This window comes from Penicillium daleae (genome assembly GCF_028827525.1).
Source record: "Penicillium daleae strain IBT 16125 chromosome Unknown utg000009l_segment0_segment0, whole genome shotgun sequence".
In the NCBI taxonomy this organism is placed as follows: Eukaryota; Fungi; Ascomycota; class Eurotiomycetes; order Eurotiales; family Aspergillaceae; genus Penicillium; species Penicillium daleae.
Window position 1 is genome coordinate 2,540,943 of NW_026623157.1, and position 16,453 is coordinate 2,557,395.

The following is a 16,453-nucleotide window of genomic DNA, read 5'->3' on the forward strand; positions in this document are numbered from 1 at the left end:
AGCCATGAAAGCTATTGATTCTGATATCCACCTCAAGTCACAAGGCGAGGAAGTAGTGCTGGAGGTGTTGAAGGACAGGAAGCAAGTCGGGCCCGTGAACAGCTCGCTCGGCGCTAAACCGCAACGGGACACATCGAAAAGTCCAAAGGAGCCGCTTCGCGTCAGGTCCTCTGCATCCATCTACCTCCACCCATCCCAATTAATCATGCTCTGCGCAAGTGAGTACTCTACGACTGATTTGGTTTGAGTCGCCATCTTTGGACGCTTCCATCTAACGTGTTTCCCCCTGCAGTCTCCGGAGAGGCCCCTCAAGTGCCGGTCGTCTCTTCCAAGAGCGGTAGGTCTTCCCAGCATCTAATGGCTAATCGTACCTTTCTAACCCCTCAGCAGGCAGTGTCTTTGAAAAGCGCCTAATCGAGGCTTACATTGCCGAGAATGGCAAGGATCCTGTGAACGGCGAAGACCTTACCACCGACGATCTGATCGATGTTAAGTCGCAGCGCGTTGTTCGACCCCGACCTCCCACCCTCACCTCCATTCCCTCTCTACTCAGTGTATTCCAGGAAGAGTGGGATGCGCTGGCTTTGGAGACATATACCCTACAGCAGAACCTGGCACAGACGCGGCGCGAGCTGAGCGCTGCGCTCTATCAGCATGATGCCGCCGTACGAGTTATCGCTCGTCTGACGAAGGAGAGAGATGAGGCCCGTGATGCGCTTTCTAAGGTGACCGTTGGCGCTACTCGTGCTGGAGCTGGCGGGGAAGCTATGCAGGTAGATTCTGCGGCCTTGCCCCAGGCCGTGGTGGAGATCATTGAGAACACACAAGCAGGGTATGTGACCTTGGGTGTCCTTGGCACCATCTGATAAATGCTGACATCTATGCCATTCTTGAAGCCTCTCAAAGACCCGCCGCAAGCGTCCCATTCCCGAAGGTTGGGCTACCACCGACTCTATTTCCACATACAAGGCGGCCGAGAGCTCAGAGTCTCTCTATCCTGGAAGCCGCGCCCTCGCAGTCAACTCGACTGGTGAGCTGGCACTTGTTGGTGGTCTTGATGGCGTTGTGGGCGTCTACTCTCTTCCCCAGAAGGCGGTCTTGCAGACCTTGAAGACAGATGGCCCAGTGACTGATGCTGCTTGGGCTGGTGATAAGGCTGTTGTTGGGTCAGCTACTGGCTCTGTCAAGGTCTTTGAAAATGGTAGCGAAGTAGCGAGCTTTAGTGCTCACGGTGGTGAGGTAACTGCCGTTGCAGTCCATCCCAGTGGTAACATTGTCGCTTCTGTTGGCGTGGACAAGAGCTATGTCCTCTATGACTTGACCTCTAATACTGCGGTCACTCAGATCTGGAGCGATGCTGGTAAGAGCCATTCTTTGTTCCTTTCATCTAACCTAATGCTTTTGAGACTAACCTCCTTCCTCTAGCTCTCTTGTCTGTTAAGTTCCATCCCGATGGGCATATCCTGGCCGCTGGTAATGCCAGTGGGCAAGTCAAGGTCTTTGATGTCCGTACTGGCAGCGAGGCTGCTGATTTTGCCATGTCTGGCCCAGTGAAATGTCTCTTTTTCTCTGAAAATGGTACATCCTTGGCAGCAGTGGCTGCGCAATCCACCACCGTCTCAATTTGGGACCTCCGGAGTTTCAAGGAAATCAAGGTGCTGGACACCGGCAGCCAGGTCAACTCGATGTACTGGGATTACACTGGTCAATTCCTCGTGACTGGTGGCCCCAGTGGAGTGACTGTCCAGCAGTGCAATAAGTCGGCCAAGGAATGGTCGGAGCCTCTGCGCAGTGCTGTCCCAGCTGTGTCTGTGGCATGGGGATCTGCTGCTCGTAGCATTGTCGCCCTTAACGAGGCTGGTGCAATCACTGTTTTGGCAGCATAGTCATGATCTTTTAGGCAAAAACATGTAATTTTAGAGCTGGATATCTGAGTTTCAATGGTGTTTCTTGCGTTTGCGACAGCTCTTGATGCAGGAAAAATTCACAGTCGTTTCTTTACGATCTCAAGGATTCAAATCCATAAAAATTTGATTTTCTCCAAATTTAGGGATCCTGGCAATTGTGTATCCTAATATCTTGCCTTTAAATCAGCTTCCTCTGCCCCTGTCAATCATTTTATCCACTCACCTTCACACAGACTACGTAATTCAATCAGCCATCAGACGTACAGTATCTGGGTCCCCTCACCGCCTAGCTCTTTATCAACACTGACCGCCTTATTTTATTCCGGCAAAACTGGACCGCCTCCGGGGACTCGGGCCTGGTCATCATGTCCACCCAGAACCATTCTCTTGCCTCGACTACTTTGTGGTCGTCTTATATGCCAATTCACGTTGCTGGTCCACTATATTCAAATATACTGGGCTTTAGAACTGCTATGAGTGAAGATCCTGGCGTCCAGTTTATGGGCGCCAGGTCCAAGGTGAGCATGGAACCCTTTCAAAAGCACGCGGGGCAAATGAGGATGAAGTGACGGGTTTATTGATCGTGTTTGCTTGCCTGCTAGCCAACTCAGCGTCACATGTCCGAAGAATCTAGTGAAGGGGGGCAGTCATCCTGGCACCACCACTTTCATCCTCCTCGTCCTGAGATGTCAGGCTCTCGTCCTGCCCGCTTGCCACCCATCAGAACCCCTCGAGACGGCTTTGACTATCGACGACCAGCGGAGACTAGACCTCAAGATGGTGATGTAATTGATCTGACGAATGAGCCAGAGACTCCCCCACAGCGTAATCAACATCGCAACGAGAACCGTCCCTCACACTCTTCACGACTCCCACGATTTGGAAGGAACATCATGGCCGAGGCAGATATCGTCGATCTGGAAGACGAGCCGGACAACGCTGGAGAGGGCCCTTCCAGCAGCCCAGAGGTTCAGTTTGTCCGAGCTACAGTACGGCAACAACCGCCTCCACGAAGATGGGACCCCGTCAGCCTCCTCCCGACCAGCTTTCCGTTGAGCCGAAGACCCGTGGAGATGCCCCAATGGACGAGACTTCCGAGGCCACATAATTTTACAGCTAGCCAGTTGGATGCTCTATTTATTGGCTCTAGAGAGTCCATGCCCACCATGAGCTCGTCTGAGGCTTTCCTGGACTACGCTTTGTCCTCATTCTCTATGGAGCCAGCCTCGGGTCGACAAGAAGAGAGACGCCGACGTGATGCATACAAACCACCCAGCCCGGCACCGAAAGGGTTCTCACGCACATTAGGTGACGATGATGTTGCAATCTGCCCTAATTGTGACTGGGAGCTAGGAACCGGGGATGGAAAGAAGCAGGAGATTTGGGTTGCGAAGCAGTGTGGCCACGTTCGTATTACTCGATCTAAGATGATCATTGAGTTCGCTGGCTAACAATTTTTGTTTCAGGTATACTGCGGTGAATGTGCAGAGAACCGGTCTTTGTCCAAGGCCAAAAAGACACAGGGAACCCCAAAGACCAAGCCTTTCTCCAAGTGCCAGGTCGAGGGCTGTGGTAAGCCAGTCAGTGCACCAACAGCCATGCTTCATCTTTACCTATGATGCCACCCATGACGATCCATTTTTTCATTTGCATGATGGGTGGTGTTCTCTGGTTTCCTGCTTCTTTATTCCTTTTCTTGTCGATACCCAACTTGCATGGAAATATGGGGCGTTCTTTCTCTATCTGGCTTTACTATTATTTCCATTCTCGCTATGCAAACCTTTCTTGGCATCAATTCTTACAGCTCCTTCAGTATCGGATTCACCCACTACGTGTAATTTCACTAAATCAGTAGGTGACGAGGGAACATTTAACCGCATTAGACAAAAATGATAATGTGGTGGTCACGGACCAATTGTAGATTCAACTTCATTTCAAGGCATGTTATAACTCACCTTTGCAATGCATAACGTGGAAAGAATCCCCTGGACTTCCCAGAGAGTGATGAAGTAGACAAAGAGAAAGACAAGAAAGAACCCAGTTCTAATAATACATATGATGCGACGGCAGAGCCGCATCCATTGGGTAGATGATCACCGCCACTGCCAAACGTAAACGCCACGGTAAAACACCCATAATTTATACACCACGCAGGTCACCATGGTACGGCGACCAGATACCACGCACACTCTCGTTGAGACTCGTCACGGGCTTCTTCTGTACCTTCAGCTTCTCGCCACTGGCATCCTTAAGAATCATGGCCTTTGCCAGGATATCGTTAGGCTCGAGGTTGCGCACACAGATTGACTTCTCACGACCGTTAATGTAGTGGCCCTTGATAATGGGGTGCTTGGAATGTCGGGGAGAAACACGGATCTCGATCTGGGGGTTCTCGCGGGCGAAGTTGGGAAGGGTTTGGGTGAGGAAGGCCCTATGAAGGTAGCAGGTCAGACTCGAAATGAAGAAATGAATGATGAGAGTCCCAAAGTAGGCTCTACTTACAGCATGCCTCGAGAGCTGCCGCCGTAATTGCAGTAGTGGAAGTCAAGGCGTTTGCATTGTAGGATAAAGGCGCCCACGCCATTCTGAGTGTTCAGTTCGTCAGCTCCTGACTTCAATTCTCTTCCCCTCAATCTTCATCCAATGCAAAATCACATACCCTGGCGGCGGCTACCGTCTTGATTCCCTTGACTGGCATTGCTGTGTATTGTTGCGGGTTCAAGCGATCGTTGCCAATCTCCAGTTCTCCGTCACATTTTCTGGTGCACGTGAGGGCGGTGAGGGAGCGCCAACTCCGGCTACAGCGCCAGCCGCGCTTACCACCCTTGATCCGACCACTGCACAACGCGACACGACACTCCTGAAAGGGTTGGTCAGCTCCTCAGTCTTCATCTGATCTCCGCATCACAAGCTACGGCTGAGCAGTCAACATGACTGACAAGCTCCCACCCCCTTTGCTGGCCCTCTTCCAGCCCCGGCCACCCCTTCGCTACATTGTCCCCACAGACCGAGCTCCAGAGGACTGCCCGAAAAGTACGATCTCTGGTGTCGCCCAATACCTTGAGGCAGCAAAGGAGTTCAAGGAAGAAGCACCATACAATGCAACTGAGTGCTGGTTGCAGCGCAAGTGGCGTGAGAAGGTTGAGAAGAAGGAGACATTGTCTTCACAGTTGACGGATGGCCTGCAAAATTGTAAGCGTCATCTACAGGCCTCTTGACATCTTGACCCCGTTTACTGACGATACTTTACTTTACAGTCAATCCCAAGGAGGATCCACAAGCTCGAGGTGATCCTTTCAGGACCCTCTTCATTGCACGACTCAGCTACGAAGTTAAAGAAGCAGACTTGGAGCGAGAATTCGGACGCTTTGGCCCAATTGAGCGTGTAAGACTGCCTTGGTTGAAGAGACCTTTGTCTCCTAGCATAGCTAATCATTGCCACCTATAGATTCGCATCGTCAAGGATACTGTTTCGCCGAAAGCAGGAAAGAAGCCTCACCGAGGATACGCGTTCATCGTCTACGAGCGAGAGAAGGATATGAAAGGTATAGCTTCCAGATCTTGCACCTTCCATTAGCTCCGTCTGCACTATTATTATGGTAAGAAAGCCATGCTAACACAGTGACCCCGGTATCAGCGGCATACAAGGAGACAGATGGGATCCGCATCAAGGACCGACGCGTCTTAGTCGATGTGGAACGTGGTCGCACAACCAAAGGCTGGAAGCCCCGTCGCTTCGGCGGTGGTCTTGGCGGCCGTGGGTACACTAAGGCCATGCCTTCTCGCCCCATGGGACCAGGCTTCAACGCACCATCCGGCCCGGGTGGGTTTGGTGGTGGATTCCGTGGCGGCTTCGGAGGTAGAGGTTTCCGAGGCGGAGGCTTCCGGGGTGGTGGTGATCGGTTCGGTGGCCGTGGAGGAATCGGTTACCAAGGTGGCCGCGGTGGTTTCGGAGGACAAGCACCGCCAAACGCCCCCTCTGGTCCTGGCGGCGGACGTGGTGGTGGATTTGGGGGAGGGGGTTACGGTGGGGGAGGCAGGTTTGACCGTGGTGTGACTGGCAGCAACCGCGAGCCCGTTCGTCCCCGAGATTCATACGCAGACCGCGATCGCCGTGACGACCGTGACCGAGGAGATCGAGCAGACCGCGACGGTGGCGACCGCTACAAAGACCGAGACCGCATGTCAGACCGCAATGGCGGCGACCGGTACCGCGATCGGGAGCGTGACCGTGAGCGCGATAGGTACAGCGGTAGTGGTGGCCGAGAGGACTTTGGACGCAAGCGACCCCGTGAGGATGACGGCTATGATGACAGTCGCTCTAGAAGACGATACTAAGCGTTCTCCCGTCCTTTCCTTTCGTTATGGACCTTCCCCCTTCCCTTCTCAGTCCCGACTTGCTGGTGGGTATCCCTGATATTTTCCATCACATGTCCCTTTCATCGTCAGGGTAAGGGGGGGTAAAGACGACAGCCTACGAGCAGATAACAGGGGGTTCCGGAGATGTCCAGTTCGAGTTTTCGAAGTTTTCAACGCGCGCTACCGCTTCAGGCTTTTGTTGACCACAGGGTATCCGGTTATCATGCGATCCCGCTTCCTTCACCAGCATGCACATACCTTGTGTGATCCCGGAGAGTTTTTGTATTCCCCATTTTCCTTCAAGTCTCCCTCTACATTTCCCTCTTCATTGTGTGCCAGTTCTTGGAGTGTCCCTCACGTGACCCTTCCTCTCTCCTTGGGGGTAAGTATGTATTTTAGTCGAATCAGTCTTTCATATTCAAGCGATGGAAATCAAATGGGACTACGCTCAGGTAAGACCAGGTAAGGGCCATTGCAATGACATACGCGCAGGCATCTTGCTAGGTAGTTAAAAATGGATGTAATGCTTTCTATCTGGACTTGGCCTCTACGTGAGAGAAACAATTTGAGCAGTAGGACCTTTTTATATCCAATCTGGCATCTATCGTCATACACACATCAATAAGAAGAACCCAGGCTCTTCCCAAAACAATATAAGGGAGGAACAGAAAGTGGTCAATATATTTGAAAAGAAATGGAAAAAAAGCGCCCACCCCAAACTCCGTAAGATGCCCTCAGAGAATCTTTTTTTGGGCGTCGACCAGACACAAGTCGACGAACAGAGGCAAAAGAGACAGCAAGACGACTAATTCATCTAAGCATCAGTGTCCATGCCACCCTGCTCCAGGATCTTGATCTCTCCAGACTCCCGCGTCCATTGGGCCTTAAGATCGACCTTGAACTCGGAAGATGTCACGCCGAACATCTTCAAGATGGTAGTTTGCCGGGAGTCCAGCGTCTCGCCCTCGCGGCAAATGGGGAAGCCCTCCTGACCCTCGGTCAACTCGAGCATAACCTTGCCCTTCACCAGACGAGTAGGGACGCCCAATTTGCGCAGGGCAGGCTCAATGGTGTGGCTAACAGGCTCATCTTGGTCGGCGGGGATCTCACCGCCGCGAGCAGTGACCAGACCGTTGGGGAGAGTGAAAGAGCGGGTGGCCACGGTGCCGGCACGGGCAAAGTCAGAGGGGCGGAAGTTCTCGAAGTACTCGATGACGGAGTCGGCGGGGCGAGAAGTGAAGAGCAGGCCGACGGCACCGGTCAGGTAAGTGGAAAGACGGTGCAGGTTCTCGGCGGCTTCGTTCTCGGGGGTAGTGCCGAGGGCGACGGCCATAACTTTGGTCTTGCCGAAGAAGAGACTGGAGATATCATGTTAGCAGACTAATCTTGCAAAGAGCCAATCTTGCAAAGAGCCTCGATTGAGCCGAATGATGCGATGGATTCTTTCGGTTTGAATCCTCAATCACACCCGTTTGCTCAATTGCTAGCCAAACGTACCGGCTGTCTCCAAACTCGGCGCGCACATCCTTCAAATAGGTGTTTCGCATATTATCCACCGAAAAGAGAAACAAGTGATCATATTCCTCGAGACATTCCCGGATATTGGTGTACAGACGGCGAGTCTGCTCCTTGTGGTCCTTCTTGACGGTCTTGGACTCGTGAACAACGCGCGCACGCTTGGAACGAGGCATTTTGAGCTGCTGGAAAAAACAAATGCCAGAATCTTAAAGGGCGTTTATGTTCGTTGGCGTAGCGGGCGAGCCCCAGTTGTGGCATTGGTTTTTTTCGCTGATAACCGGATCAACAGTTGTGCCGAGCTTATCCGACCCCCACTAGCCTCGATGGGGCAACCAGCTGCTGTTTGTCTTGGGCCACTCGACACTCCTGGAAACTGCGACATCATCGGAGCCGCCTAGGACGACCATGCTGGATTTCATGGACTACGTCCAGCTCGCCTTTGCGGAGGCGACTAATTGGAATCAGGACAATTCCTACTCGGCGCTCACAACTACCGCGCAGTGTAAGTTGCTTTGGCTTCAGGGATGCGCAACGGAGTTAATCTAACGCGTTCGGAACAGCGATTCTGGAATTCGAGACCCCCGAAAGATTGCGCGTTCGTCTCTCATCGCTTTCAACTCCTCATTTCGCCACCAGCTATACACTCGGAACGGTCGGGTTACTGGATGGGTCTATCTCATACCTCTTCAGCACGGTTCCTTTGCACAACACCCCCAGCCGGAGCGCCTTGATCCCCCTTCGAAAGATCTCTCCGGGCTACCGACAAGTACAGGCCCCCGAGGCTCCAGTTCTCACATGGGGATGGGACTCTCTTCTTGATGGCGTCAGAATTCCCGGGCTGAATGGCGGCTCACGCTCAGCGACTGTGGCACACAAGGATGGCAACCTGACAGCAGAAGACGAGGCGCAGCGAAAGGCAACACTTCTGCATGCCTCGCTACATCTCCCATCACCTACCACACTATATGCGCTTTTTCTGCGCCGAATGTCTCCGACAACGCAGCTCTCGCTTGCAGTCTGTTCTACTCAGGGACCGCCAATGTCAAAGTCCGCACCACAAGCATCAATGCTAGCCCAACTATCCCATGACACTGGAAAGTACTGCAACGAGTATCTCTTCAGTACGGACAATTCCCTCTTTGGCTGGCGTGGCCTCTGGAACTTCGGCGCCGATCCTCGATATACTCCCGCGAATGCGCCTCCCCGTCTCTCTCTTCTATCTGCCGGCGCAGAGGCGTATTACTCTCCAGTTTCCTCGATAATTGGCATGTCCACTGGCCTGCGATTCAGTACGCTTCCTGCTGCGACTGAAGTACCATCTTCCACCTCTTCCTCGTCTTCAACCAACCATCCGACCCCCATCTCCACCTTCCCGTATACGTTAACCTTAACTCTCACCCCCATCACCGGCTCTTTATCTACAACGTACTCCCTCCGTGCCTCACCCAATCTCTCCTTCAGTTCTCGCTTCGGCTTCAATGTATACAGCTGGGAAAGCGAGATGGTCGCCGGATGTGAACTCTGGCGCCGAGCTGCAAAATCCACATCCCCCGCCGACGACGGACTCGAATGGGCCCGCCGTAAAATGCGCCTGCATGACTTTTCCGCTCCTCTCCCGGGCTCCCCGCCATCCTCTCCACTCCTGTCCGACCCGGTTCAACCCGAGTCTGCCATCAAGTCGGTCGAAAGCAGCGAGGGCGAGGCGACTGACTCGGTTATCAAGCTTCGCATTGACCAGTCCTGGAACGTGCGACTGCTCTGGGAAGGCCGAGTGAAGGAATTGTTGGTGAGTGCGGGTGTTGGGCTGGGCCCTGGCTCGTTCTCGCTGGCGCCGAATGTTTCCTCCGCGGCGGGGAGTGGGTCGGCGCAGGGTGGAGGCCCGTCGTACTGGCGTGGAGTTGGGGTGTCGGTGATGTATTCATCATGAACGTTGTATGACTACCGTCTATTCTTTCTTCCGCTTCTTCTTACACTCTGATGACACGTGCTTTGCGACGTGTCTGAGCCTTAACTCAGCATCATCTACGATTACATCCTGCATGTTTTAATACGCCGCAAACTGGAAATATGGGCGGCTCCCCAATGTACATATATTTTCATGACAACATATTTCACGTTTCAAGCTTTTGAACTATTTATGTTGGGCCCTGCATCCAGGCCAGCCAGTCCTGGCAGTCAAGTTATTAACGGGATATCATAGTATCCAGGACCACTCTAGATGCGGGCGTTGATGATGTCGACGACTAGAAAGCATAATTAGCATCCGATATGTCACATGCGTTTTGTGACTCGACTTACAGGCAGGCTTCAAGCTGGCACCGCCAACGAGGAAACCGTCAACATCGGGCTGGGTAGCGAGCTCGCGGCAGTTCTTCTCGCTGACGGAGCCACCGTAGATGACACGGACGTTGTCCTGAGCATGGGCATCGATGGACTTGCCGAGCCACTCGCGGATAGCAGCGTGGACCTCCTGAGCCTGCTCAGTGGTAGCGACCTTGCCGGTGCCGATAGCCCAGACGGGCTCGTAGGCAATGACAACCTTAGCCCACTGCTCCTTGCTCAGCTCCTTGGCGGCGGCGTTGAGCTGACGGGTGACGACCTCGATGGTCTTGTTGGCCTCGCGCTCCTATACGATTGCAAATAGAATCGGGTGTAAGCGGAGGTTCTTCATCTTGGACCTGTCCCGATGCCCCACACCGGGTCTCGGGAAGCAGAACGGGTAACCGAGTGGGAAATGACGTACCTCGAGGGTCTCACCAATGCAGAAGATGACGGAGAGGCCACCGTCGATGGCGGCCTTGGTCTTGCGAGCAATGAACTGTAGCGAGAAATTGGTTAGTATCGGGTATCTGTGGTGGCTGTTGGGCGTTGTAGAACTGGTGCGTTGTTCAATACCCGCAGCTCGCGGGTTGTACATACCTCGTCAGTCTCCTTCAGGATGACACGGCGCTCGCTGTGGCCAATGACAACCCAGTCAATCTTGGTGTCCTTCAGCTGCTCAACGCTGATCTCGCCGGTGAAAGCACCGTTGGGCTTGTCGAAGACGTTCTGGGCAGCAACGCCGATCTTGGGGTCGGCCAGGCTGCGGGTGAGAGTGAGGTAGAGGGCGGGGGGAGAGATGACGACCTCGGTAGTAGAGTCGAGCTTGGCGGAGTTGAGGTTGTTCACGATGCTGGTGATGCTCTCAGCAACACCGTTCCTGTCATTCTGGTCAATTGCGTGCCCTTGTATGTTGAGATACCTTGGCTTCCAAGATGGAGGGGCAATCCATTGAGGGATCGCGGGGTAGTATGGAGTTGACAAAGACATACATCTTGAAGTTACCACCGACGAAGAATTGGCGAGGCATGATGATGGATGTGTAAGGTATGAGATTGGGGAGATTGAGAAGAAACGAAAGGTTGGAAAGAGAGAATAATAAGGGACGAGGAATGCGGGCGGTTAAAAGAAATGGAGGGGCAATGTCCTGAGGATCGGCGGACACCTGAGTAGCCAGGCATCCAACCATGTCATAACTAGCTGACCGGTTGACCGGGAGGCCGATTCCATGGAAAGTCGAGGCAGCCTGATTGAATGAAGTCCATGGATCATGGAGATGTATCCAAAAAGGCCATAAGGCCAGAGAGTGATGGAGTGTAATTATCTAGAGTTATAGGTTAGGTCTTTCCTTGGCTTCGAGCAAAGCAAAGATCGATCGTATTTGTAGCGAATGTGTCAAAAACAAGAAAAAATATCAAAAATCAAAAATCAGACAACGTAAATTCGCGCTAACAGCCTCAGCATCAACATTCCAATGTACCGGGACCTCTCCAAGACATAATATTTGCCTGTTTAGTCAGACTCTGGTTGATTATAGCTGCAACACCTGCATGCTAGCCTGGAATCACCGAACACAAGCAGATAATAGGAATAAACCAAAATCCATAAAATAAGAAAAGGGGCAAGCCAAATATTTATTATAGAGTCAATCTGAATCGTCCATGCGACCATCCTTGGGACAATCATAACCATAGTGGTGCATAGGGGGAGGATTCCAGTAAAGCTGACATCTCTCCAGTTGCTGCTGCTGTGAATCTTGAATAGTCTGTTGTAAAAGCCTGCTCTGGCATTCAAAAGCTCGTTCCCACCGCTCAACCCTAGCTTCACACTCAAGTAGTCGACGTCGAAGTTCCTCGTCATCAATGCGTTGTATACGATACCACATCTTGATATCAGAAGGCGTAGTGGGAGCAATTCCACCGGAGCCTCGAGCCCGGCGGGCAGGCATGACGTTATGAAAGCCATTCTTGGAGGCAAGGATATCCATATAGTGATATCGAGGCTTGTCTCTTCGGCCAAAGTGCCTTCCTCGAGACTTCTGTCGGTACTGAGACCCATGACTGACTGGGTCATGCTTGTTAGGACTGTTGGACCTGTTCCGAGGGCTAAAATGGCGATGCGGTGGCTCTCGACAGTCGCATTCCATATGGTCTGCCTCTGCATCTTCTGTAGCTGAGCTGTCATCGGACTGGGATGAATCCTCAATCATGGATTCAGCATCCTCGGTATCACTGCTCTCTGAAGAGGAGCTCGCCCCATCGGAGTCGTCGACGTTCTGGTCCCGATTACTAGGAGCAAGAAAGAATTAGACCATTTACAAACTTCGCTGATAGTGAAACAGGGTTCTCGTTTGTAAGAAACCAGAATTATATCTGACTCTTGAACGGGATGGCTTACTTATCAGTCGTTGTCTGTCTCTGGATTGGTCTATACTGCTGCTGCTCACTAGGCACGGGCGTGGCTTGACCCAACTCAAGTCGAGTGAATGGACTCGTCACTGATACCGAACGAGGCTGCGGCCCCTGTACGACACCAGCAGACGCATTCGTAGGATCTGAATTCGCAGATATGTCCTTGGAGATCCACATTGTAGTTGGCACCGCTGAGTAGACAGAGGTAGCCGTCATCTCAGGATGCACCGGCGTGACGTGTCGCACATCGTTGTCATTCTGGCGATGAGCGAGGTCAACCAGGTCTCCCATAGGGGTCCTTGGATAAGGCTTATTGTTCAAAGGCCTCTTCATCAAAATGATATCCATCGAGACAGTCTCATAATCGGCACGATGGGCGTTGCGTGCCTTGGAGGCCCTGTCGCGCTCCTTTGCATAGACACAGCTCCATTCCACCGAGGGATCCAGTTTCTTTTGCTCCTTGATTAACTGGCTGACATGAGCACGGCGAGTAGCGGATAAGTTCTGATATTGCTGGGCTGCCGAGATTTTATTGGCTCTTTTCTGGACCATCTTGTAGAACTCGGTCTGATCGAGATGCATTCTTGTACGCTCGACCCTGGTCCATGTTGCCTTTTGCCCAGGGATCGGATCTGCCTTGAAGAATTGGTATCCCTCGTAATTGATAGAATAGGCAGGAACTTCGGAGACCTGACCCAAATTGATGAGTATATGATGGTCTTGTAGGTGGCCAGAATTGTCTGGTTGAGAATTGCATGCTGTTTGAACGGGTGCGTTTGCAGCTTGCCCTTGCGCTTGCGGTGGGGAAATAGCTTGTTTCTCTTGTGCGTCGCTTGGATTCTGGTTGTCCAGGCTAAAAGTCGTCATGGTTCTAAAAGAAGGGAAGAGGCTACAGAGGTGCACATATATTTTCCAAGCCTCAGGAAAATGAAGATGATAATTTTATGGAAAACAAAGTCTAGGTTATCGATGGAATCGCAACAAGTTTTTATAGTTCAAAAAGTGAGAGTTCACCCGGGTTCGAGAGGGTTGAAGTCATGAACCTTGGCTAACTCTGGCGCTAGAAGATTAGAGGATGTTGTACGGAGGAGATCCGAGCGCACTACATCGTTGCCGGGCGCTTTGCATCAGCCTCATTCATGTCGGGTGGGGCTTTTTAACCCGGGCGCAACCCTCGTGAAGGGTGCATCCTTACGCTTTGAACACCAGCTCCTCCCCGGCCGTGACAAGGGCGCGTGCAGCCTTAGCAGGATCGCCTGATATATCACGCTGTAGTGTATTCAAGGCTGACTGTTAAGTAGGGCACTGGAGCTCATCGTAGTACGAATGATTGCAACCTGGACGGCCGATAGGGTGATAATAAGCAGTTGGTTTTCTGAGCACAGGCGAGTACTACAACCGTATAAGGACTTACAGCCGGATACCGTAAGTTAGTGGGGTACCATCGAAAAGCCTGGGCAGTCCAAGAGGCTCATTCTTCCAGACCCTGGGCGGGCTAGACTGTTTCCACGGGGAACTTGATCATGTGTAATCCGGGTAGAGAAGTGTTTTTGAATTTAAACAAACGGACTGAGTCTTTGTACATCTGTGTCTAAGGCTGCCATTGGCCCCCGAACTGTTTTTGAGCCTCCAGAACTGTTTGCAGTCTCTTTCGGGATACTCCACTCGCAACTTGGAGAATGGTATTCCTTCAAATCAGGATCAAAGAGTCCCCAAGACAAACGATTCCCACTTTCTGGGGGCGCTTTTTCATCTGAACACTTGTTGAGATGCGAGCTTTCATTGTTGCATCTTTGTATCCTTGCTTTCAAATCGCCCGAAAGCGTCCACAATGGCATTCATGGATCAATTGCTTTCATAGATTATTTGCTTTGTCTACAGCATGATGTCCTAGTTCTTCACAGATATATAATTCTAGCAATTTCTTCAGCAGAATCATTCTTTTCTCTGGTTCTTCTGCTAGACCATCTAGGTTACCTTACTCTGCAGGGCTTGACATCAACCAGCTTTTCACTATGGACTTTATGCCAAAATATATGACCCCTTCGTACTGGAAGGGTGCCTTTTGTTTTGCAGCCCATGACCTTGTGAATCCTAAGAGCGAACTTGCTCGGAGATATCCCAACCTCTATCAGGTGTTCCGACAACGTCTGGAGTCTGCGTATGCTGATCGAAACTATAGGCCAATCTCTTCATGCTCTCATGTCAGATTCCAAAGTGGATATAAGAGTTGGCGGAGTGACGCCGAGGGCTTTCAGAAAGCAGAATGGCTTGCTGCGCTCGATGAATCCGATCCAGTCAGTAATGTCACAGGTAATCGCATGAAGCACATGTGTAGCGAGCTGACAGGTCGAATGAACGTGTATGGTATGGCTGGCGAAGGAAGTACGTTGCACATTCTTTCCCCCTTTTTCTCTCGTTTATGGTATCTTTGCTAACAGGATCATAGCTTTTGGCTCGGTATTTCTTGCCCGTGAGCGAGACCAGGACAACAAGGGCCCGGAAAATCCCAGACACTTTGCTGTCAAAGTTCAAGGCCACAAGACCCTGCTCGATTCTATAGACGCGCATCATTGGGATCCTCCCAATGGACCGGTCCCAGACAACCGAACCCCCCTTCGATATATCCCTGAAGAAGCATTGATCATGTTATTTCTAACGAGCAGTGACAGGTTTCCCACCTTAGACTCTGTTTACTCCCACGATCGCTTCCAAGCCATTGTCATGTCTCCATGTATCGACCACAGTGCTGAGCGGCAAGCGTCACCACCAGGCAATTGCTCCCGGCGATTCCCTGGGTTTACAGCAAAACACTTGCTAACCAAGGATCACAGACCATTGCTCAACGCGGACGAGGGGCGCAAAGTTGCAACGCAGCTTTTCCAGGCGATGAGGCAGTTGGCTGATATGAATGCCTGGCACAATGACATCTCAGTCAATAACATCCTCGTGGACGAGAATTTGAATGTAAGTGAGCTCCTATCTTCAACATCCCTGGTGTCTTTTTTCAGTTTGATGCTAACTGAAATCTCAAATATATAGGCACAAATGATCGACCTCGGAGACGTTGCTTTTGGATTAGAAGAGCGCGCCTTTTTCGAGCGCTATTACATGTACGTTCCTTTCCAGGAATACCAACTATCACCAGAGCTGGCGCAATACATGGCCAATAAGGTGGGCCGCTGTGATGAAATCGAGGTGCCTCATGATCTGCGTCATGAGAGTATGTGGAAATTCGCTACGATCATTTATGGCATTCTCCATGGCTTCTGGCCCTGGAATGAGCCTCCGAAGAACGGGGCGCCTCATCCAGACTTGCTGGACCCACGAGTATTTACCGATCCTGAGCAGGTCGTAGACCGGCGATACCGTATCGTCAATGATCCTCTGCCTATTGATGAGAATTTGCCTCAGGACTGTAAGGATGTCTTGCAGGCAATGTTCAGTAAGAACCCGGAGGATCGACCCTCCCTCGCTGAGTTAGAGGGTTATCCTTGGTTCGCACAATGGGCGTGGGAGAATCAGTTCTTTGAAAGGCCGATCTCGAGGGATTTCCTGCAGTCGTATGCCAGGCGAAAACATCGTGCCAGGGGGAGATACTGATCGACAACCCCTGATCGTCTAGATCGGGTAGCTTTCCAGCCGCAGGAGCATGTCGCAGCTGTTCTGGGGCTGCGGATCTCATGCGCATTTTCAATTGGCCTAGTGACGAACAAATGCATGTCAATTCTTACATCTAATATTGACCAATTAGAGGTTATTTTGAATACTCTCAGTACGTAAGAAGTAGAAGAAGGCAACAAGATTGGAGCGGTTTTACTCAACCTCAGCCCCGACGACCCAATGAGGAAACTATATCGTAAGATAGGCAGCAATAACAATGACTTCCAGATAAAAATAAGTACGCTAAAAACAAGAAAGGAAACGTCAGATCGAGTG

The 16,453-nt window shown here is 51.6% G+C and overlaps 9 protein-coding genes across 9 annotated transcripts; 5 read left to right on the top strand and 4 right to left on the bottom strand.

Moving 5' to 3' along the window:
* Positions 1 to 4: 4 nt before the first annotated feature.
* On the top strand, positions 5 to 1,886 carry N7458_012069 (pre-mRNA-processing factor 19 family protein; the record flags this gene model as incomplete). Its single annotated transcript, XM_056915451.1, has 5 exons — positions 5 to 218; positions 293 to 337; positions 391 to 832; positions 897 to 1,360; positions 1,426 to 1,886. 5 exons carry the CDS (start codon positions 5 to 7, stop codon positions 1,884 to 1,886), a joined length of 1,626 nt encoding a protein of 541 aa, XP_056760205.1.
* Positions 1,887 to 2,593: 707 nt separating this feature from the next.
* Positions 2,594 to 3,526, top strand: N7458_012070 (putative RING finger domain protein; the record flags this gene model as incomplete). Its single annotated transcript, XM_056915452.1, has 2 exons — positions 2,594 to 3,313; positions 3,374 to 3,526. 2 exons carry the CDS (start codon positions 2,594 to 2,596, stop codon positions 3,524 to 3,526), a joined length of 873 nt encoding a protein of 290 aa, XP_056760206.1.
* A 520-nt stretch (positions 3,527 to 4,046) lies between these two features.
* On the bottom strand, positions 4,047 to 4,605 carry N7458_012071 (mitochondrial 54S ribosomal protein mL43; the record flags this gene model as incomplete). Its single annotated transcript, XM_056915453.1, has 3 exons — positions 4,047 to 4,338; positions 4,410 to 4,492; positions 4,567 to 4,605. 3 exons carry the CDS (start codon positions 4,603 to 4,605, stop codon positions 4,047 to 4,049), a joined length of 414 nt encoding a protein of 137 aa, XP_056760207.1.
* A 232-nt stretch (positions 4,606 to 4,837) lies between these two features.
* Positions 4,838 to 6,245, top strand: N7458_012072 (U1 small nuclear ribonucleoprotein 70 kDa; the record flags this gene model as incomplete). Its single annotated transcript, XM_056915454.1, has 4 exons — positions 4,838 to 5,099; positions 5,165 to 5,292; positions 5,356 to 5,452; positions 5,545 to 6,245. The coding sequence occupies 4 exons, from the start codon at positions 4,838 to 4,840 to the stop codon at positions 6,243 to 6,245; spliced, it is 1,188 nt and encodes a 395-aa protein (XP_056760208.1).
* An 835-nt stretch (positions 6,246 to 7,080) lies between these two features.
* Positions 7,081 to 7,957, bottom strand: N7458_012073 (ribosome assembly factor MRT4; the record flags this gene model as incomplete). The annotated part of the gene is made up of 2 exons (XM_056915455.1): positions 7,081 to 7,624; positions 7,764 to 7,957. The coding sequence occupies 2 exons, from the start codon at positions 7,955 to 7,957 to the stop codon at positions 7,081 to 7,083; spliced, it is 738 nt and encodes a 245-aa protein (XP_056760209.1).
* Positions 7,958 to 8,189: 232 nt separating this feature from the next.
* On the top strand, positions 8,190 to 9,711 carry N7458_012074 (mitochondrial distribution and morphology protein 10; the record flags this gene model as incomplete). The annotated part of the gene is made up of 2 exons (XM_056915456.1): positions 8,190 to 8,286; positions 8,345 to 9,711. The coding sequence occupies 2 exons, from the start codon at positions 8,190 to 8,192 to the stop codon at positions 9,709 to 9,711; spliced, it is 1,464 nt and encodes a 487-aa protein (XP_056760210.1).
* Positions 9,712 to 9,998: 287 nt separating this feature from the next.
* Positions 9,999 to 11,133, bottom strand: N7458_012075 (triose-phosphate isomerase TPI1; the record flags this gene model as incomplete). Its single annotated transcript, XM_056915457.1, has 5 exons — positions 9,999 to 10,027; positions 10,083 to 10,410; positions 10,528 to 10,602; positions 10,704 to 10,983; positions 11,096 to 11,133. The coding sequence occupies 5 exons, from the start codon at positions 11,131 to 11,133 to the stop codon at positions 9,999 to 10,001; spliced, it is 750 nt and encodes a 249-aa protein (XP_056760211.1).
* Positions 11,134 to 11,748: 615 nt separating this feature from the next.
* N7458_012076 (uncharacterized protein) lies at positions 11,749 to 13,381 on the bottom strand (the record flags this gene model as incomplete). The annotated part of the gene is made up of 2 exons (XM_056915458.1): positions 11,749 to 12,391; positions 12,501 to 13,381. The coding sequence occupies 2 exons, from the start codon at positions 13,379 to 13,381 to the stop codon at positions 11,749 to 11,751; spliced, it is 1,524 nt and encodes a 507-aa protein (XP_056760212.1).
* A 1,148-nt stretch (positions 13,382 to 14,529) lies between these two features.
* N7458_012077 (Protein kinase domain-containing protein) lies at positions 14,530 to 16,117 on the top strand (the record flags this gene model as incomplete). The annotated part of the gene is made up of 3 exons (XM_056915459.1): positions 14,530 to 14,899; positions 14,964 to 15,481; positions 15,557 to 16,117. 3 exons carry the CDS (start codon positions 14,530 to 14,532, stop codon positions 16,115 to 16,117), a joined length of 1,449 nt encoding a protein of 482 aa, XP_056760213.1.
* Between the last annotated feature and the right edge of the window lie 336 nt (positions 16,118 to 16,453).